Here is a 24,151-nt window from a genome sequence, read left to right as displayed (position 1 = left end):
AGACCTCGTCTGTCTCCACCTCTAGCCTGTCTGTCTCCTGAGACGTTCTCCGTCTCCACCTCCAGCCTGTCTGTCTCCTGAGACCTCGTCTGTCTCCACTTCCAACCTGTCTGTCTCCTAAGACGTCCTCCGTCTCCACCTCCAGCCTGTCTGTCTCCTGAGACGTCCTCCGTCTCCACCTCCAGCCTGTCTGTCTCCTGAGACATCGTCTGTCTCCACCTCCAGCCTGTCTGTCTCCTGAGACCTCGTCTGTCTCCACCTCTAGCCTGTCTGTCTCCTGAAACCTCGTCTGTCTCCACCTCCAGCCTGTCTGTCTCCTGAGACATCGCCTGTCTCCACCTCCAGCCTGTCTGTCTCCTGAGACATCGTCTGTCTCCACCTCCAGCCTGTCTGTCTCCTGAGAAATCGTCTGTCTCCACCTCCAGCCTGTCTGTCTCCTGAGACGTTCTCCGTCTCCACCTCCAGCCTGTCTGTCTCCTGAGACCTCGTCTGTCTCCACCTCCAACCTGTCTGTCTCCTAAGACGTCCTCCGTCTCCACCTCCAGCCTGTCTGTCTCCTGAGACGTCCTCCGTCTCCACCGCCAGCCTGTCTGTCTCCTGAGACATCGTCTGTCTCCACTTCCAACCTGTCTGTCTCCTGAGACGTCCTCCGTCTCCACTTCCAACCTGTCTGTGTCCTGAGACGTCCTCCGTCTCCACTTCCAACCTGTCTGTCTCCTGAGACGTCCTCCGTCTCCACCTCTAGCCTGTCTGTCTCCTGAGACGTCCTCCGTCTCCACCTCCAGCCTGTCTGTCTCCTGAGACATCGTCTGTCTCCACCTCTAGCCTGTCTGTCTCCTGAGACCTCGTCTGTCTCCACCTCTAGCCTGTCTGTCTCCTGAGACATCGTCTGTCTCCACCTCCAGCCTGTCTGTCTCCTGAGACCTCGTCTGTCTCCACCTCCAGCCTGTCTGTCTCCTGAGACATCGTCTGTCTCCACCTCTAGCCTGTCTGTCTCCTGAGACCTCGTCTGTCTCCACTTCTAGCCTATCTGTCTGAGACATTGTCTGTCTCCACCTCCAGCCTGTATGTCTCCTGAGACCTCGTCTGTCTCCACCTCCAGCCTGTCTGTCTCCTGAGACATCGTCTGTCTCCACCTCCAGCCTGTCTGTCTCCTGAGACCTCGTCTGTCTCCACCTCCAGCCTGTCTGTCTCCACCTCTAGCCTGTCTGTCTCCTGAGACATCGTCTGTCTCCACCTCTAGCCTGTCTGTCTCCTGAGACCTCGTCTGTCTCCACCTCCAGCCTGTCTGTCTCCTGAGACGTCCTCTGTCTCCACCTCCAGCCTGTCTGTCTCCTGAGACATCGTCTGTCTCCATCTCCAGCCTGTCTGTCTCCTGAGACCTCGTCTGTCTCCACTTCCAACCTGTCTGTCTCCTGAGACGTCCTCCGTCTCCACCTCCAGCCTGTCTGTCTCCTGAGACGTCCTCCGTCTCCACCTCCAGCCTGTCTGTCTCCTGAGACATCGTCTGTCTCCACTTCCAACCTGTCTGTCTCCTGATACGTCCTCCGTCTCCACTTCCAACCTGTCTGTCTCCTGAGACGTCCTCCGTCTCCACTTCCAACCTGTCTGTCTCCTGAGACGTCCTCCGTCTCCACCTCTAGCCTGTCTGTCTCCTGAGACGTCCTCCGTCTCCACCTCCAGCCTGTCTGTCTCCTGAGACATCGTCTGTCTCCACCTCTAGCCTGTCTGTCTCCTGAGACATCGTCTGTCTCCACCTCTAGCCTGTCTGTCTCCTGAGACCTCATCTGTCTCCACCTCTAGCCTGTCTGTCTCCTGAGACATCGTCTGTCTCCACCTCCAGCCTGTCTGTCTCCTGAGACATCGTCTGTCTCCACCTCCAGCCTGTCTGTCTCCTGAGACCTCGTCTGTCTCCACTTCCAACCTGTCTGTCTCCTGAGACGTCCTCCGTCTCCACCTCCAGCCTGTCTGTCTCCTGAGACGTCCTCCGTCTCCACCTCCAGCCTGTCTGTCTCCTGAGACATCGTCTGTCTCCACTTCCAACCTGTCTGTCTCCTGAGACGTCCTCCGTCTCCACTTCCAACCTGTCTGTCTCCTGAGACGTCCTCCGTCTCCACCTCTAGCCTGTCTGTCTCCTGAGACGTCCTCCGTCTCCACCTCCAGCCTGTCTGTCTCCTGAGACGTCCTCCGTCTCCACCTCCAGCCTTTCTGTCTCCTGAGACATCGTCTGTCTCCACCTCTAGCCTGTCTGTCTCCTGAGACCTCGTCTGTCTCCACCTCAAGCCTGTCTGTCTCCTGAGACCTCGTCTGTCCCCACCTCCAGCCTGTCTGTCTCCTGAGACCTCGTCTGTCTCCACCTCTAGCCTGTCTGTCTCCTGAGACCTCGTCTGTCTCCACCTCTAGCCTGTCTGTCTCCTGAGACATCGTCTGTCTCCACCTCCAGCCTGTCTGTCTCCTGAGACCTCGTCTGTCTCCACCTCCAGCCTGTCTGTCTCCTGAGACATCGTCTGTCTCCACCTCCAGCCTGTCTGTCTCCTGAGACCTCGTCTGTCTCCACCTCCAGCCTGTCTGTCTCCTGAGACCTCGTCTGTCTCCACTTGTAGCCTGTCTGTCGCCTGAGACATCGTCTGTCTCCACCTCTAGCCTGTCTGTCTCCTGAGACCTCGTCTGTCTCCACCTCCAGCCTGTATGTCTCCTGAGACCTCGTCTGTCTCCACCTCTAGCCTGTCTGTCTCCTGAGACATCGTCTGTCTCCACCTCTAGCCTGTCTGTCTCCTGAGACCTCGTCTATCTCCACCTCCAGCCTGTCTGTCTCCTGAGACGTCCTCTGTCTCCACCTCCAGCCTGTCTGTCTCCTGAGACATCGTCTGTCTCCACCTCCAGCCTGTCTGTCTCCTGAGACCTCCTCTGTCTCCACCTCCAGCCTGTCTTTCTCCTGAGACATCGTCTGTCTCCACCTCCAGCCTGTCTGTCTCCTGAGACCTCCTCTGTCTCCACCTCCAGCCTGTCTTCCTGAGACGTTCTCCGTCTCCACCTCCAGCCTGTCTGTCTCCTGAGACCTCGTCTGTCTCCACTTCCAACCTGTCTGTCTCCTGAGACGTCCTCCGTCTCCACCTCCAGCCTGTATGTCTCCTGAGACGTCCTCCGTCTCCACCTCCAGCCTGTCTGTCTCCTGAGACATCGTCTGTCTCCACCTCCAGCCTGTCTGTCTCCTGAGACCTCGTCTGTCTCCACTTCCAACCTGTCTGTCTCCTAAGACGTCCTCCGTCTCCACCTCCAGCCTGTCTGTCTCCTGAGACGTCCTCCGTCTCCACCGCCAGCCTGTCTGTCTCCTGAGACATCGTCTGTCTCCACTTCCAACCTGTCTGTCTCCAAAGACGTCCTCCGTCTCCACTTCCAACCTGTCTGTGTCCTGAGACGTCCTCCGTCTCCACTTCCAACCTGTCTGTCTCCTGAGACGTCCTCCGTCTCCACCTCTAGCCTGTCTGTCTCCTGAGACGTCCTCCGTCTCCACCTCCAGCCTGTCTGTCTCCTGAGACATCGTCTGTCTCCACCTCTAGCCTGTCTGTCTCCTGAGACCTCGTCTGTCTCCACCTCTAGCCTGTCTGTCTCCTGAGACATCGTCTGTCTCCACCTCTAGCCTGTCTGTCTCCTGAGACCTCGTCTGTCTCCACCTCTAGCCTGTCTGTCTCCTGAGACCTCGTCTGTCTCCACCTCCAGCCTGTCTGTCTCCTGAGACATCGTCTGTCTCCACCTCTAGCCTGTCTGTCTCCTGAGACCTCGTCTGTCTCCACCTCCAGCCTGTCTGTCTCCTGAGACATCGTCTGTCTCCACCTCCAGCCTGTCTGTCTCCTGAGACATCGTCTGTCTCCACCTCCAGCCTGTCTGTCTCCTGAGACGTTCTCCGTCTCCACCTCCAGCCTGTCTGTCTCCTGAGACCTCGTCTGTCTCCACTTCCAACCTGTCTGTCTCCTAAGACGTCCTCCGTCTCCACCTCCAGCCTGTCTGTCTCCTGAGACGTCCTCCGTCTCCACCTCCAGCCTGTCTGTCTCCTGAGACCTCGTCTGTCCCCACCTCCAGCCTGTCTGTCTCCTGAGACCTCGTCTGTCTCCACCTCTAGCCTGTCTGTCTCCTGAGACCTCGTCTGTCTCCACCTCCAGCCTGTCTGTCTCCTGAGACATCGTCTGTCTCCACCTCCAGCCTGTCTGTCTCCTGAGACATCGTCTGTCTCCACCTCCAGCCTGTCTGTCTCCTGAGACCTCGTCTGTCTCCACCTCCAGCCTGTCTGTCTCCTGAGACCTCGTCTGTCTCCACTTGTAGCCTGTCTGTCGCCTGAGACATCGTCTGTCTCCACCTCTAGCCTGTCTGTCTCCTGAGACCTCGTCTGTCTCCACCTCCAGCCTGTATGTCTCCTGAGACCTCGTCTGTCTCCACCTCTAGCCTGTCTGTCTCCTGAGACATCGTCTGTCTCCACCTCTAGCCTGTCTGTCTCCTGAGACCTCGTCTATCTCCACCTCCAGCCTGTCTGTCTCCTGAGACGTCCTCTGTCTCCACCTCCAGCCTGTCTGTCTCCTGAGACATCGTCTGTCTCCACCTCCAGCCTGTCTGTCTCCTGAGACCTCCTCTGTCTCCACCTCCAGCCTGTCTTTCTCCTGAGACATCGTCTGTCTCCACCTCCAGCCTGTCTGTCTCCTGAGACCTCCTCTGTCTCCACCTCCAGCCTGTCTTCCTGAGACGTTCTCCGTCTCCACCTCCAGCCTGTCTGTCTCCTGAGACCTCGTCTGTCTCCACTTCCAACCTGTCTGTCTCCTGAGACGTCCTCCGTCTCCACCTCCAGCCTGTATGTCTCCTGAGACGTCCTCCGTCTCCACCTCCAGCCTGTCTGTCTCCTGAGACATCGTCTGTCTCCACCTCCAGCCTGTCTGTCTCCTGAGACGTTCTCCGTCTCCACCTCCAGCCTGTCTGTCTCCTGAGACCTCGTCTGTCTCCACTTCCAACCTGTCTGTCTCCTAAGACGTCCTCCGTCTCCACCTCCAGCCTGTCTGTCTCCTGAGACGTCCTCCGTCTCCACCGCCAGCCTGTCTGTCTCCTGAGACATCGTCTGTCTCCACTTCCAACCTGTCTGTCTCCAAAGACGTCCTCCGTCTCCACTTCCAACCTGTCTGTGTCCTGAGACGTCCTCCGTCTCCACTTCCAACCTGTCTGTCTCCTGAGACGTCCTCCGTCTCCACCTCCAGCCTGTCTGTCTCCTGAGACGTCCTCCGTCTCCACCTCCAGCCTGTCTGTCTCCTGAGACATCGTCTGTCTCCACCTCTAGCCTGTCTGTCTCCTGAGACCTCGTCTGTCTCCACCTCTAGCCTGTCTGTCTCCTGAGACATCGTCTGTCTCCACCTCTAGCCTGTCTGTCTCCTGAGACCTCGTCTGTCTCCACCTCTAGCCTGTCTGTCTCCTGAGACCTCGTCTGTCTCCACCTCCAGCCTGTCTGTCTCCTGAGACATCGTCTGTCTCCACCTCTAGCCTGTCTGTCTCCTGAGACCTCGTCTGTCTCCACCTCCAGCCTGTCTGTCTCCTGAGACATCGTCTGTCTCCACCTCCAGCCTGTCTGTCTCCTGAGACATCGTCTGTCTCCACCTCCAGCCTGTCTGTCTCCTGAGACGTTCTCCGTCTCCACCTCCAGCCTGTCTGTCTCCTGAGACCTCGTCTGTCTCCACTTCCAGCCTGTCTGTCTCCTGAGACGTCCTCCGTCTCCACCTCCAGCCTGTCTGTCTCCTGAGACATCGTCTGTCTCCACCTCCAACCTGTCTGTCTCCTGAGACCTCGTCTGTCTCCACCTCCAGCCTGTCTGTCTCCTGAGACATCGTCTGTCTCCACCTCCAGCCTGTCTGTCTCCTGAGACATCGTCTGTCTCCACCTCCAGCCTGTCTGTCTCCTGAGACATCGTCTGTCTCCACCTCCAGCCTGTCTGTCTCCTAAGACGTCCTCCGTCTCCACCTCCAGCCTGTCTGTCTCCTGAGACGTCCTCCGTCTCCACCTCCAGCCTGTCTGTCTCCTGAGACATCGTCTGTCTCCACCTCCAACCTGTCTGTCTCCTGAGACCTCGTCTGTCTCCACCTCTAGCCTGTCTGTCTCCTGAGACCTCGTCTGTCTCCACCTCCAGCCTGTCTGTCTCCTGAGACATCGCCTGTCTCCACCTCTAGCCTGTCTGTCTCCTGAGACGTCCTCTGTCTCCACCTCCAGCCTGTCTGTCTCCTGAGACCTCCTCTGTCTCCACCTCCAGCCTGTCTGTCTCCTGAGACATCGTCTGTCTCCACCTCTAGCCTGTCTGTCTCCTGAGACATTGTCTGTCTCCACCTCTAACCTGTCTGTCTCCTGAGACATCGTCTGTCTCCACCTCCAGCCTGTCTGTCTCCTGAGACATCGTCTGTCTCCACCTCTAGCCTGTCTGTCTCCTGAAACATTGTCTGTCTCCACCTCTAGCCTGTCTGTCTCCTGAGACATTGTCTGTCTCCACCTCTAACCTGTCTGTCTCCTGAGACCTCGTCTGTCTCCACCTCCAGCCTGTCTGTCTCCTGAGACGTTCTCCGTCTCCACCTCCAGCCTGTCTGTCTCCTGAGACCTCGTCTGTCTCCACTTCCAACCTGTCTGTCTCCTGAGACGTCCTCCGTCTCCACCTCCAACCTGTCTGTCTCCTGAGACGTCCTCCGTCTCCACCTCCAGCCTGTCTGTCTCCTGAGACGTCCTCCGTCTCCACCTCCAGCCTGTCTGTCTCCTGAGACGTCCTCCGTCTCCACCTCCAGCCTGTCTGTCTCCTGAGACGTCCTCCGTCTCCACCTCCAACCTGTCTGTCTCCTGAGACGTCCTCCGTCTCCACATCCAGCCTGTCTGTCTCCTGAGACATCGTCTGTCTCCACCTCCAGCCTGTCTGTCTCCTGAGACATCGTCTGTCTCCACCTCCAGCCTGTCTGTCTCCTGAGACATCGTCTGTCTGCAACTCCAGCCTGTCTGTCTCCTGAGACCTCGTCTGTCTCCACTTCTAGCCTATCTGTCTCCTGAGACATCGTCCGTCTCCACCTCCAACCTGTCTGTCTCCTGAGACCTCGTCTGTCTCCACCTCCAGCCTATCTGTCTCCTGAGACGTCCTCCGTCTCCACCTCCAACCTGTGTGTCTCCTGAGACGTCCTCCGTCTCCACCTCCAGCCTGTCTGTCTCCTGAGACATCGTCTGTCTCCACCTCCAGCCTGTCTGTCTCCTGAGACATCGTCTGTCTCCACCTCTAGCCTGTCTGTCTCCTGAGACCTCGTCTGTCTCCACTTCTAGACTGTCTGTCTCCTGAGACATCGTCCGTCTCCACCTCCAACCTGTCTGTCTCCTGAGACATCGTCTGTCTCCACCTCCAACCTGTCTGTCTCCTGAGACCTCGTCTGTCTCCACCTCCAGCCTGTCTGTCTGCTGAGACGTCCTCTGTCTCCACGTCCAGCCTGTCTGTCTCCTGAGACGTTCTCTGTCTCCACCTCCAGCCTGTCTGTCTCCTGAGACATCGTCTGTCTCCACTTCCAGCCTGTCTGTCTCCTGAGACATCGTCTGTCTCCACTTCCAGCCTGTCTGTCTCCTGAGACATCGTCTGTCTCCACTTCCAACCTGTCTGTCTCCTGAGACGTTCTCCGTCTCCACCTCCAGCCTGTCTGTCTCCTGAGACGTTCTCTGTCTCCACCTCCAGCCTGTCTGTCTCCTGAGACATCGTCTGTCTCCACCTCCAGCCTGTCTGTCTCCTGAGACATCGTCTGTCTCCACCTCTAGCCTGTCTGTCTCCTGAGACCTCGTCTGTCTCCACTTCTAGCCTGTCTGTCTCCTGAGACATCGTCTGTCTCCACCTCTAGCCTGTCTGTCTCCTTAGACCTCGTCTGTCTCCACCTCCAGCCTGTCTGTCTGCTGAGACGTCCTCTGTCTCCACGTCCAGCCTGTCTGTCTCCTGAGACGTTCTCTGTCTCCACCTCCAGCCTGTCTGTCTCCTGAGACATCGTCTGTCTCCACTTCCAGCCTGTCTGTCTCCTGAGACATCGTCTGTCTCCACCTCCAGCCTGTCTGTCTCCTGAGACCTCGTCTGTCTCCACCTCCAGCCTGTCTGTCTCCTGAGACCTCGTCTGTCTCCACCTCCAGCCTATCTGTCTCCTGAGACATCGTCTGTCTCCACCTCCAGCCTGTCTGACTCCTGAGACATCGTCTGTCTCCACCTCCAGCCTGTCTGTCTGAGACATCGTCTGTCTCCACCTCCAGCCTGTCTGTCTCCTGAGACATCGTCTGTCTCCACCTCCAGCCTGTCCGTCTCCTGAGACATCGTCTGTCTCCACCTCCAGCCTGTCTGTCTCCTGAGACATCGTCTGTCTCCACCTCCAGCCTGTCTGTCTCCTTAGACATCGTCTGTCTCCACCTCTAGCCTGTCTGTCTCATGAGACATTGTCTGTCTCCACCTCTAGCCTGTCTGTCTCCTGAGACATCGTCTGTCTCCACCTCCAGCCTGTCTGTCTCCTGAGACCTCGTCTGTCTCCACCTCCAGCCTGTCTGTCTCCTGAGACCTCGTCTGTCTCCACCTCCAGCCTGTCTGTCTCTTGAGACGTTCTCCGTCTCCACCTCCAGCCTGTCTGTCTCCTGAGACCTCGTCTGTCTCCACCTCCAGCCTGTCTGTCTCCTGAGACCTCGTCTGTCTCCACCTCCAGCCTGTCTGTCTCCTGAGACCTCGTCTGTCTCCACCTCCAGCCTGTCTGTCTCCTGAGACCTCGTCTGTCTCCACTTCCAACCTGTCTGTCTCCAGAGACCTGTCTGTCTCAGGAGACAGACAGGTCTCTGCTGGACACCAGTCAGGACAAGTAAAACAAGTTTATTCTGGAGGAAACCAGTGACAGGATGGAAACAGTCTGAGGTCTTACCGGCCTGGCGGACTGGAAACTCCACCTGCTCCGACACGATGATCTGCAGGAGGGTGGGGGCGAAGTTGATGATCTTGTAGGACTGAAACACACATCCACAGTTTAACCATGTTGATCTGGAGACAAAGTCTGCTTCCTTACAGTCCTTCTGTTGCCATGGATACATGGTAATACTGCTGGTCACAATGAAGAGCCTCATTTGTTACATCATCGGTATGACTACCTGTATCACCTGTGGTACTTTACCTGTATCACCTGTGGTACAGTACTTTCTCAACCATCTCTGGACCTGAACCTCGTCCGCACCTGTATTGTTCGCTTGTTTCTGGACTGTGTTTCTTCTTCGGTCTGTGTGGACCAAAGAACTAGACTGGACTTCGGACTGGACTACAGACTGGACTACGGACCGGACTACGGACCGGACTACGGACTGGACTACGGACTGGACTACAGACTGGACTGCGGACTGGACCACGGACTGGACTACGGACTGGACTACGGACTGGACTGCGGACTGGACTGCGGACTGGACTACGGACTGGACTACAGACTGGACTACAGACTGGACTACAGACTGGACTACGGACTGGACTACGGACTGGACTACAGACTGGACTACAGACTGGACTACGGACTGGACTACGGACTGGACTGCGGACTGGACTGCGGACTGGACTACGGACTGGACTACGGACTGGACTGCGGACTGGACTACGGACTGGACTACGGACTGGACTACAGACTGGACTACAGACTGGACTGCGGACTGGACTACGGACTGGACTACAGACTGGACTACGGACTGGACTACGGACTGGACTGCGGACTGGACTACAGACTGGACTACGGACTGGACTACGGACTGGACTGCGGACTGGACTACAGACTGGACTACGGACTGGACTACGGACTGGACTACAGACTGGACTACGGACTGGATTACAGACTGGACTGCGGACTGGACTGCGGACTGGACTACAGACTGGACTACGGACTGGACTACAGACTGGACTACGGACTGGACTACAGAAATCCCACCAGACCACAACCAGCAGCGGTCTCGGACTGTCTCTGTGAGCGGAACTGGGTTGGGGTTCCGCTCAGAGGTCTCGGTCCGGCTGACTGAGTACCAGATCAGAGTCACGGAGCAGTCTGGCCTCAGGTCCGGTGTTCAGACCTCCCGGACACAAACTCTCCGGTCTACCGAGACCAGAACACGGCCTGCACACCGTCCTTACCTGGTTCAGCTCGTTTTCCGCCGCGAGCCTCAGATTCGGGTCGATTGTCCCTTTCAGAGCCTGGATTATCCGGTTCGGGTCCATGTGGACTGGTTCCCTTTGTGGTCTTAGCTGACGTTCCCACAGTGGTGATGGTTCTGGATTCACTGGCTCGAGCTCTGAAAAACTTCCGGGAACCACAGAACAACTTCCAAATCTTCCCTTCAAAGTAAAAGCTTCTGTTTTTCTTTTCCATCTTGATCAACAACAGTACAAAGAAATCACTTCTGCAAATATAGCTAGAGCAGGAAAACAATCAAATAACAACATGGGGGGGGGGGGGGGGTTAGTAATATAAAAGCTTTGTTTTATTGAAAAGAAAAATAACATTTAAGCAAAAGAGAATCTTTTAGTTGCAAGTTGATGTGATTCTATCTGACAAGGCCTGGACACAGTGGAAATCATTTCACTGTTCATTTTAAACCCAACAGGTGAGGCAGGCAGACAGTTTTCCCATCACAGTGGACATCATTCATTCATTTATTTTCTATACCTCAACCCCACCAGGTCGCCAGTCCTGGACCATCTCCTACTGCAGCCAGAGGGACAAAATACCATTTACTCTCACATTCATTCTTGAGGAGAATTTAGAGTATGGGTGTCCAAAGTTGGTTCTCAAGGGCCGGTGTCCTACCGAGGTAAAGTTAGTTTGATATTCAACAGATATTTGGACACCCAGTCTCCCGACCCGAAGCCACCTCGTCGTGGGGTTAAGATGCACGATGCAACGGCCTTCTCAACTTCACACCTTCCATCTATATTCCAACACCCAGTCTCCTCGTAATGAATTGCTGACCCTAAGCTGCTTTGTCGTGGGGTTGTGACTGCAAATTTCACCACCGGCGGAAAGTTCGGGACCGTCAACAAATTAACGACAGCAGAATTTAAACATAACTATCTCCGCAACCACTGGGGCTATGAATGTCAAAACAATTTTAAACAATTTACGATTTATCTGTGAGTGCTACACTGCCTTTATTTTCCCCCTTTGTCATCTAGTGCTATTTTATATGAATTTTTAATTAATTCAAACATAAATAGGTTTTGACTCACGTGACTTACACACCTAAAATCACTGCCTAATTACTCATCCAGTCCTGCCACACATTGCACAGCCTTTATTTTCCTCATTTTCATCTTTTGGTATTTTATATTAATTTTTTAATATTTCAAAGTTCAATAGCTTTTTAGTCATGTGACCTACACACTTCAAAACATTGCCTAATTGCTCATCCAGTCCTGCCACATGTTGCACAGCCTTTATTTTCTCCATTTTCATCTCCTCTTTTTTATATAAATTATTTCACATTTTAATAGCTTTTTAATCATGTGACATACACACCATAATTCACAACCTATTTGCTCATCCAGTCCTGCTACATGTTTTACATTGCACATGAGTTTCAGGTTTCCCTTGCCTGGATGCAGCATGTCTCTCCAACCCTGCTTTGGCATCACCATGCACTGGCGGAGCCGTATAGGTTGGATGTGACGCCAGCTCTTTGGCAGCGGAAGGCGGGGACCCTGGTGGTCTGATTCTAGCTTTAGGGACCTGCAATGTCACCTTTGTGGTGGAGAAGGAAACTGAGTTGGTAGACGAGGTTGTGGGATGCCGGCTAGATGTCGTTGGACTGACCTCAATGCATGGCTTGGGCTCTGGAACCAGTACCCTCAAGAAGGCCTGGATGTTCTTTCACTCTGAAGCTGCTTGTGGTGAGAGGTGCTGAGCATGTGTGGGTATACATCCCCACCCCCCATCCCAGCCACTTCACACTTAGTTGCAAGTAACTGCAGCAATAGCTGAAGATCACGATCACATGAAGCCAACATAACCGCTCCATCTGCAGCCCAATCTTCAGGCCACCCAGTCAGCATGTGTGGGTAGACATTGCTATTGCTGCAGTTACTTGTGACTAAGTATGAAGTGGCTGGAGACATACGTCCAATTCCCCATTAAAACATTTACTGAAAAAAACAAACAAACCAGTTCTGGAAAACCCATAAGGAGAAAACTGTGGGACTAAACAAGGCCATAAGAGGCCATAACAGCTTTCCTCCCGACATACAATTTGAAGACCTGGAGACGGTATGTGAAAAACGAACCAAAACAGGCAGGGTTCTTACCGCGGGGAGACACCTAATCATTTCCACCACATGAACCCACTGTGATCACTCACACAGCACTCCACACTGCAACTCACACTGGACAGCAAACAAACTATTCACCTGACCCCCCGTTTCTTAGGTCTACCACACTGCATGCACAAGGTGAGGATCCTCCGTCTACTCCCTGCAGTTTGCTCCACTGCCTATAACAAAGAAAAGAAAATGACCAGGGCTCCTTCCAATCCAAGTTAAATCCAGTCCCATGGCGTAGGTCAAAGTGGACCATTGATGCAGATGAACTGGTTCTGGCAAAACAGCCGTCTGGCACTTAATCTGCAATGCGGGGAACATGGTCAACAGTGTTGGCCTCAACTGTCAAAAATACCAGAGCGACTAACCCTCCCTCATTTCCAGTTTAGGTTACCTTGGTCTCTCTCAAGCCCTGATTAAAAAGGAGAGCGCAGGATGCTAGGGGCCTCCATGATAAGCTAAAAAGAAAAGCTTTATTGCAAGAACAAAATCCACAATATGTACTCCTCCTAGAAACCCACTCAAATACGGCAGATGAGAAATTCTGGTCCACACAATGGGGAGATAAGATCATATTTGCACATGGCACAACCCGTTCTGCAGGGGTAGCAATCTTTTTAATAATTGCTGTGGGAATTTGGCAACATTTAAAACTGGGGAACTGGATTGTCTGCGTACTTAACTTTGAAAGCTCACTACTAATTCTTGGAAATATATATGGGTATTGTAACTTGGCACAAAATAGAAATCTTCTCATAAACATTGAAGCTACTATATTAGAACTTAGAAACAGATACTCACTGTTATAATAGGAGGAGACTGGAACCTGGTCTTAGATGAGTGGACGGACAGATCCCCGAGCAGATTTACAAGTCCCCAACCTAATACAATAATGATAAATTTATTGAACACATTAAATCTACATGATCCATGGAGAGAGAAATACCCAAACCATAAAAAATTCACCTGGTTTAAACCTGACGCCTCATCCAGATCCAGACTGGATTATTGGCTAGTAACTAACACAGTGTTGAATCACACCTCAGATTGTGAAATAATACCACTTCCAGACCATTGCTGTATCAGCTTATCTGTAACACCTGCAACACAGAACATCAGAAAAAAAGGATATTGGAAACTTAATGCAAACCTATTAAAAAATGAGGAATACTGTAAAGGCATTAAAGACCTAATCCAAGATATTCTACAAGATAACAGCATATCCTCATACACTCAGAAATGGGAATTCTCAAAATATAAAATTCATCAGTACTCTATTCATTATAGTAAACACATTAAGAAAACTAATGAACTGGATGAAGAAAACAGTTAGAAAAATATACGCTACTACCACTAAAAGAGTTCTAACAGAGAATGACCAGACCGAACTCTCCTCATTACAGTCTAAACTTGATAACATTTATGAAAGAAAAGCCAAAGGAGCGTACATTAGGTCCAGAGCTAAACGGATAGAGGAAGGGGAGAAAAATTCAGCATATTTTTGTAGACTTGAGAAAAAAAGACAAGAAAGAAACTCGATCCACATTCTTACAGTTCATGATGCAGACTGCACTGATCCCAAGTTAATCGCTAAAGAAATATCATCATTTTACCAAAATCTATACAGCTCATCATTTTCATTAACCGACTGAGATTTCTTTCTCCAAAAAAATCAAAGATCTGATTCCTCAAATCAATAACGACTTCAAGGATGAATGTGATGCAGACCGTACCAGAGAAGAATTAGACAAAGCAGTCATGCAGATAAAATTAGATAAATCTCCAGGAACTGATGCTCTGACGGCCAACTTTTATAGACATTTCTGGGACTTGCTTAGAGATTTTCTTTTCCAAGTATTTAAGGAAGTTATATCAAATCTGTCTTTGCCAACTAGCATGAAACAAGGCATAATTACTCTCATCCCAAAGCCCGGAAAAAATAACAAGACTTTAGACAACTACCACCCAATTTCTTTATTAACAACGATTACAAATTACTAACTTATATTTATACAAACAGATTAAAAAAAGGACTAGACCAAATAATCAGCGAAACACAAACCGGATTTATGAAAAACAGATCTATACACAGCAACATAAGATTGGTGCAAGATCTACTCGAATACAATGACCATATAGAGGACAAAGGATTTATTTTATTCCTCGATTTCTATAAGGCCTTTGATTCACTAGAACATCAATTTTTATTTAAAACACTACACATGTATGGATTTGGGTCTAAATTCTGTGACATAATTGAATCCTTCTATCAAGACACATCAAGTTCAGTTCTACTTTCCAAAGGAATGTCTCCCCGCTTCACCATTAATAGAGGAGTGAAACAAGGTTGTAATCTCTCACCCTTCTTAGTTACTATGGCAGCAGAAATGTTAGCTATCTGTTATAAAACCATTAACCAATTAAACTTTAATTTTATCTGGAAAAACCGGGTCCGTTACATGAAAAAGTCTCAAATAGTTAAAGACTACGAAGAGGGGGGTATAAAAGCCATTGACTTGGAATGTTTAAATGCTGTCCTGAAACTAAAATGGCTAAAATCCTTTCTGCTAAACAAAAATAGCATCTGGTACTGTCTCCCCAAGGGTTTATTTAAAAAACTAGGTGGTATAGAATTTATTCTCAAGTGTGACTTTAAAATTGAAAAACTACCTCTCAAATTGTCATCATTCCATAAACAGGTTCTCCTCTGCTGGAAACTCATGTACACACGCATGTTTACTCCACAGCAAACCCCCATCTGGAACATCAGATACGTGCTGTCAGCAGGCAAATCGCTCTATAGAACAATGGATGGAAAAAACATATCTGGTCAGTAGATCATCTCCTAGAGGAACAAGATCACTGGCTATCCTACGAAAACTTCTCTCTAAAATATAATATCACCTGCTCACAACTTCAGTTCACTAGAGTGATCAGAGCGATCCCGAAAGCAGTAAAATTATTAGTTCAGAACATAGACATCCGATCATGTATGATAGATCTACCCAAACTTTATGTCAATGGTCGCGATTTCCTATCAGACAGAAACTTAAACAAGATAATACGCAAACACCTCTCCAACATATTATTCCCAGCTCAATCAAACAGGAATTCTATAAAGCAGCTTTTCTGTAAACCAGAACTGAAAAAATGGAGAACTAACTACATAACTTTTCCCATAAACCCAAAAGCAAAAGAAGTCCACTTTAAAATATGAAGCAATATTTATCCATCCAATGAGCTGTTAGCAAGGAGATTTGGTATTGACCATAACAATTGCAGCTTCTGTGACAATGACATGGAAACCACTGATCACCTTTTCTTCGCATGAATGCCTCTAGATTCTGGGAAGATCGACAGAATTGGACAAGTACTAAATTCCAACTATCGGCTCCCCTCACCAGGAACAAGATTGTGTTTGGTGTTGATATGAAAAATACAAAATGTGACTTTGTAATGAACAACTTATTGCTGCTTGCTTTATAAATTTTATAAATTTTTATAAACTTTATAAATAATAACACACACTTAACGTTAGATTTACAACTGAGCCAAGAATGCTACTCTCGTGTCTTCCCCCCCCCCACTACAGAACGTCTGGGGAATAGTTTGCAAACAAGCTTACTCACAATTTCAGCTGCTTTGATTCATTATCAACAAAGTGCTTTTACTTATTTATTTACTTATTTATTTATGTTTTTTTTAAAAAAAAAACAACAACAAAAACAATTCTAAGCTATTTAAAGGCAGAAGTAAACAGGAAAATATGAATAAAAATGGATGACAGAAAATAGAAAAAAAATGGAATAAAATAGTGAAAAGAATGAGAAAATAAGATTTACCTTCTTTGAACAGCGTCTTTGAGCCGACTCGCCCAAATCTCCGGTTTTGGTTTTGAAGGTTTCCCAAAACACCTGAGGAAGAAGTGGGAAGAGTCCTTCCGGAAGGAAGGCTTCACTGCCACAGATTCATCTGTACCTATCAGCATCCATAAATATATTCTTCAAGTCATGTCTAGAAATTCCATTTCTTTTGATTTACTGAATGAGGATCACACCTGGGTGCCCCCCCCAAGCAGAGGTTTCACGCATCACCAGGGGCCCCAGACCTCAACTGGGAACCACTGCTGTGCACTACATGCACTATTTACACTACATGCACTATATACACTACATGCACTATTTACACTACATGCACTATTTACACTACATGCACTATATATACTACATGCACTATTTACACTACATGCACTATATACACTACATGCACTATATACACTACATCCACTATATACACTACATGCACTATATACACTACATGCACTATTTACACTACATGCACTATATATACTACATGCACTATTTACACTACATGCACTATTTACACTACATGCACTATATACACTACATGCACTATATATACTACATGCACTATATACACTACATGCACTATTTACACTACATGCACTATATATACTACATGCACTATTTACACTACATGCACTATTTACACTACATGCACTATATACACTACATGCACTATTTACACTACATGCACTATATACACTACATGCACTATATACACTACATGCACTATTTACACTACATGCACTATTTACACTACATGCACTATATATACTACATGCACTATATATACTACATGCACTATATACACTACATGCACTATTTACACTACATGCACTATATACACTACATGCACTATATATACTACATGCACTATTTACACTACATGCACTATATATACTACATGCACTATATACACTACATGCACTATTTACACTACATGCACTATATACACTACATGCACTATTTACACTACATGCACTATTTACACTACATGCACTATTTACAATACATGCACTATATACACTACATGCACTATTTACACTACATGCACTATATACACTACATGCACTATTTACACTACATGCACTATTTACACTACATGCACTATATACACTACATGCACTATTTACACTACATGCACTATTTACACTACATGCACTATATACACTACATGCACTATTTACACTACATGCACTATTTACACTACATGCACTATATACACTACATGCACTATTTACACTACATGCACTATATACACTACATGCACTATTTACACTACATGCACTATATACACTACATCCACTATATACACTACATGCACTATTTACACTACCTGCACTATTTACACTACATGCACTATATACACTACATGCACTATTTACACTACATGCACTATATACACTACATGCACTATTTACACTACATGCACTATATACACTACATGCACTATTTACACTACATGCACTATATACACTACATGCACTATTTACACTACATGCACTATATACACTACATGCACTATATACACTACATGCACTATATACACTACATGCACTATTTACACTACATGCACTATATACACTACATGCACTATTTACACTACATGCACTATATACACTACATGCACTATTTACACTACCTGCACTATTTACACTACATGCACTATATACACTACATGCACTATTTACACTACATGCACTATTTACACTACATGCACTATATACACTACATGCACTATTTACACTACATGCACTATATACACTACATGCACTATATACACTACATGCACTATTTACACTACATGCACTATTTACACTACATGCACTATATACACTACATGCAGTATTTACACTACATGCACTATATATACTACATGCACTATTTACACTACATGCACTATTTACACTACATGCACTATATACACTACATGCACTATTTACACTACATGCACTATTTACACTACATGCACTATTTACAATACATGCACTATATACACTACATGCACTATTTACACTACATGCACTATATACACTACATGCACTATTTACACTACATGCACTATATACACTACATGCACTATTTACACTACATGCACTATATACACTACATGCACTATTTACACTACATGCACTATTTACACTACATGCACTATATACACTACATGCACTATTTACACTACATGCACTATTTACACTACATGCACTATATACACTACATGCACTATTTACACTACATGCACTATTTACACTACATGCACTATATACACTACATGCACTATATACACTACATGCACTATTTACACTACATGCACTATATACACTACATCCACTATATACACTACATGCACTATTTACACTACCTGCACTATTTACACTACATGCACTATATACACTACATGCACTATATACACTACATCCACTATATACACTACATGCACTATATACACTACCTGCACTATTTTCACTACATGCACTATTTACACTACATGCACTATATACACTACATGCACTATTTACACTACCTGCACTATATACACTACATGCACTATTTACACTACATGCACTATATATACTACATGCACTATATACACTACATGCACTATTTACACTACATGCACTATATACACTACATGCACTATTTACAATACATGCACTATATACACTACATGCACTATTTACACTACATGCACTATTTACACTACATGCACTATATACACTACATGCACTATTTACAATACATGCACTATATACACTACATGCACTATTTACACTACATGCACTATTTACACTACATGCACTATTTACACTACATGCACCATATACACTACATGCACTATATACACTACATGCACTATATACACTACATGCACTATATACACTACATGCACTATTTACACTACATGCACTATTTACACTACATGCACTATTTACAATACATGCACTATATACACTACATGCACCATATACACTACATGCACTATATACACTACATGCACTATATACACTACATGCACTATTTACAATACATGCACTATATACACTACATGCACTATATACACTACATGCACTATATACACTACATGCACTATTTACACTACATGCACTATTTACCCTACATGCACTATTCACACTACATGCACTATATACACTACATGCACTATTTACACTACATGCACTATTTACACTACATGCACTATATAGACTACATGCACTATTTACACTACATGCACTATATACACTACATGCACTATATACACTACATGCACTATTTTCACTACATGCACTATTTACACTACATGCACTATATACACTACATGCACTATATACACTACATGCACTATTTACACTACATTCACTATATACACTACATGCACTATATACACTACATGCACTATTTTCACTACATGCACTATTTACACTACATGCACTATATACACTACATGCACTATTTTCACTACATGCACTATATATACTACATGCACTATATACACTACATGCACTATATACACTACATGCACTATTTTCACTACATGCACTATATACACTACATGCACTATATACACTACATGCACTATTTACACTACATGCACTATTTACACTACATTCACTATATACACTACATGCACTATATACACTACATGCACTATTTACACTACATGCACTATATACACTACATGCACTATTTACACTACATGCACTATATATACTACATGCACTATATACACTACATGCACTATTTACATTACATGCACTATTTACACTACATGCACTATATACACTACATGCACTATTTTCACTACATGCACTATATATACTACATGCACTATATACACTACATGCACTATTTTCACTACATGCACTATTTACACTACATGCACTATATACATTACATGCACTATTTACACTACATGCACTATATACACTACATGCACTATATACACTACATGCACTATTTACACTACATGCACTATTTACACTACATGCACTATATATACTACATGCACTATATACACTACATGCACTATATACACTACATGCACTATTTACACTACATGCACTATATACACTACATGCACTATTTACACTACATGCACTATTTACACTACATGCACTATATACACTACATGCACTATATACACTACATGCACTATATACACTACATGCACTATTTACACTACATGTACTATATACACTACATGCACTATTTACACTACATGCACTATATACACTACATGCACTATTTACAATAAATGCACTATTTACACTACATGCACTATATAAACTACATGCACTATTTACACTACATGCACTATATACACTACATGCACTATTTACACTACATGCACTATTTACACTACATGCACTATATACACTTCATGCACTATATATACTACATGCACTATATACACTACATGCACTATTCACACTACATGCACTATATATACTACATGCACTATATACACTACATGCACTATTTACACTACATGCACTATTTACACTACATGCACTATTTACACTACATGCACTATTTACACTGCATGCACTATATACACTACATGCACTATTTACAATAAATGCACTATTTACACTACATGCACTATATACACTACATGCACTATTTACACTACATGCACTATTTACACTACATGCACTATATACACTACATGCACTATATACACTACACGCACTATTTACACTACATGCACTATTTACACTACATGCACTATATACACTACATGCACTATTTACACTACATGCACTATTTACACTACATGCACTATTTACAATACATGCACTATATACACTACATGCACCATATACACTACATGCACTATATACACTACATGCACTATTTACAATACATGCACTATATACACTACATGCACCATATACACTACATGCACTATATACACTACATGCACTATTTACACTACATGCACTATTTACACTACATGCACTATTTACACTACATGCACTATATACACTACATGCACTATTTACACTGCATGCACTATATACACTACATGCACTATTTACACTACATGCACTATTTACAATACATGCACTATATACACTACATGCACCATATACACTACATGCACTATATACACTACATGCACTATTTACACTACATGCACTATTTACACTACATGCACTATTTACACTACATGCACTATATACACTACATGCACCATATACACTACATGCACTATATACACTACATGCACTATATACACTACATGCACTATTTACACTACATGCACTATTTACACTACATGCACTATATACACTACATGCACTATATACACTACATGCACTATTTACACTGCATGCACTATATACACTACATGCACTATATACACTACATGCACTATTTACAATACATGCACTATATACACTACATGCACCATATACACTACATGCACTATATACACTACATGCACTATTTACACTACATGCACTATTTACACTACATGCACTATATACACTACATGCACTATATACACTACATGCACTATATACACTACATGCACTATATACACTGCATGCACTATATACACTACATGCACTATTTACACTACATGCACTATTTATACTACATGCACTATATACACTACATGCACTATATACACTACATCCACTATATACACTACATGCACTATTTACACTACATGCACTATTTACACTACATGCACTATATACACTACATGCACTATTCACACTACATGCACTATTTACACTACATGCACTATATACACTACATGCACTATTTACACTACATGCACTATTTACACTACATGCACTATATACACTACATGCACTATATACACTACATGCACTATTTACACTACATGTACTATATACACTACATGCACTATTTACACTACATGCACTATATACACTACATGCACTATTTACAATAAATGCACTATTTACACTACATGCACTATATAAACTACATGCACTATTTACACTACATGCACTATATACACTACATGCACTATTTACACTACATGCACTATTTACACTACATGCACTATATACACTACATGCACTATATATACTACATGCACTATATACACTACATGCACTATTCACACTACATGCACTATATATACTACATGCACTATATACACTACATGCACTATTTACACTACATGCACTATATACACTACATGCACTATTTACACTACATGCACTATTTACACTGCATGCACTATATACACTACATGCACTATTTACAATAAATGCACTATTTACACTACATGCACTATATACACTACATGCACTATATACACTACATGCACTATTTACAATACATGCACTATATACACTACATGCACTATATACACTACATGCACTATTTACACTACATGCACTATTTACACTACATGCACTATTTACAATACATGCACTATATACACTACATGCACTATATACACTACATGCACTATATACACTGCATGCACTATATACACTACATGCACTATTTACACTACATGCACTATTTATACTACATGCACTATTTACACTACATCCACTATATACACTACATGCACTATTTACACTACATGCACTATTTACACTACATGCACTATATATACTACATGCACTATTCACACTACATGCACTATTTACACTACGTGCACTATTTACACTACATGCACTATTTACACTACATGCACTATTTACACTACATTCACTATATACACTACATGCACTATATACACTACATGCACTATTTACAATAAATGCACTATTTACACTACATGCACTATATACACTGCATGCACTATATACACTACATGCACTATTTACACTACATGCACTATTTATACTACATGCACTATTTACACTACATCCACTATATACACTACATGCACTATTTACACTACATGCACTATTTACACTACATGCACTATATATACTACATGCACTATTCACACTACATGCACTATTTACACTACGTGCACTATTTACACTACATGCACTATTTACACTACATGCACTATTTACACTACATTCACTATATACACTACATGCACTATATACACTACATGCACTATTTACAATAAATGCACTATTTACACTACATGCACTATATACACTACATGCACTATTTACAATACATGCACTATATACACTACATGCACTATTTACACTACATGCACTATTTACACTACATGCACTATATACACTACATGCACTATTTACACTACATGCACTATTTACACTACATGCACTATATACACTACATGCACTATATACACTACATGCACTATATACACTACATGCACTATATACACTACATGCACTATTTACACTACATGCACTATATACACTACATGCACTATTTTCACTACATGCACTATATACACTACATGCACTATTTTCACTACATGCACTATATACACTACATGCACTACAAACACTACATGCACTATATACACTACATGCACCATATACACTACATGCACTATTTACAATACATGCACTATATACACTACATGCACTATATACACTACATGCACTATTTACACTACATGCACTATATACACTACATGCACCATATACACTACATGCACTATTTACACTACATGCACTATATACACTACATGCACTATATAAACTACATGCACTACAAACACTACATGCACTATATACACTACATGCACCATATACAGTACATGCACTACAAACACTACATGTAGGAACAAGTGATAGAAAATGTTCTGTTTTGTTGGTCAGAACTGTCTTGTATTCAGTGTGTTTCAGGTCCCAGATGCTTCTAATTGGTGTTGTATTACACAACACTAGGTTTATGCAGTGGTGTGAAGGATGGTATGTAAGTTCATGATGTACATGATGTTCTCTTGTTTGAATGATTTTCGATCTGCAGTTTTGTTTCTGTCGGAATTGTCTTGTATTCAGTGTGTTTTAGGTCCTAG

At 45.1% G+C, this 24,151-nt stretch overlaps 1 protein-coding gene across 2 annotated transcripts in view; it reads right to left on the bottom strand.

Annotated features, from left to right (window-relative positions):
- The window catches only part of ipo8 (importin 8), a gene marked incomplete at its 3' end in the record, with an annotated part of 89,998 nt that extends 79,693 nt beyond the window's left edge, over window positions 1-10,305 (bottom strand). For both annotated transcript variants that reach the window (XM_079262939.1, XM_079262940.1), the window contains exons 1-2: window positions 10,163-10,305; window positions 8,925-9,006 (exon numbers count right to left, since the gene is read on the bottom strand). In XM_079262939.1, coding sequence (XP_079119065.1) covers window positions 8,925-9,006; window positions 10,163-10,246 — 166 coding nt within the window. In that variant the 5' untranslated portion in view covers window positions 10,247-10,305. The remainder of the gene's footprint in view (window positions 1-8,924; window positions 9,007-10,162) is intronic.
- Window positions 10,306-24,151: the final 13,846 nt, after the last annotated feature.

Source organism: Telmatherina bonti, assembly GCF_933228915.1.
Source record: "Telmatherina bonti genome assembly, chromosome: 23".
Classification (NCBI taxonomy): Eukaryota; Metazoa; Chordata; class Actinopteri; order Atheriniformes; family Telmatherinidae; genus Telmatherina; species Telmatherina bonti.
The sequence above is the reverse complement of the archived record's forward strand: the minus strand, read 5'-3'. Positions and strand labels throughout refer to the sequence as shown.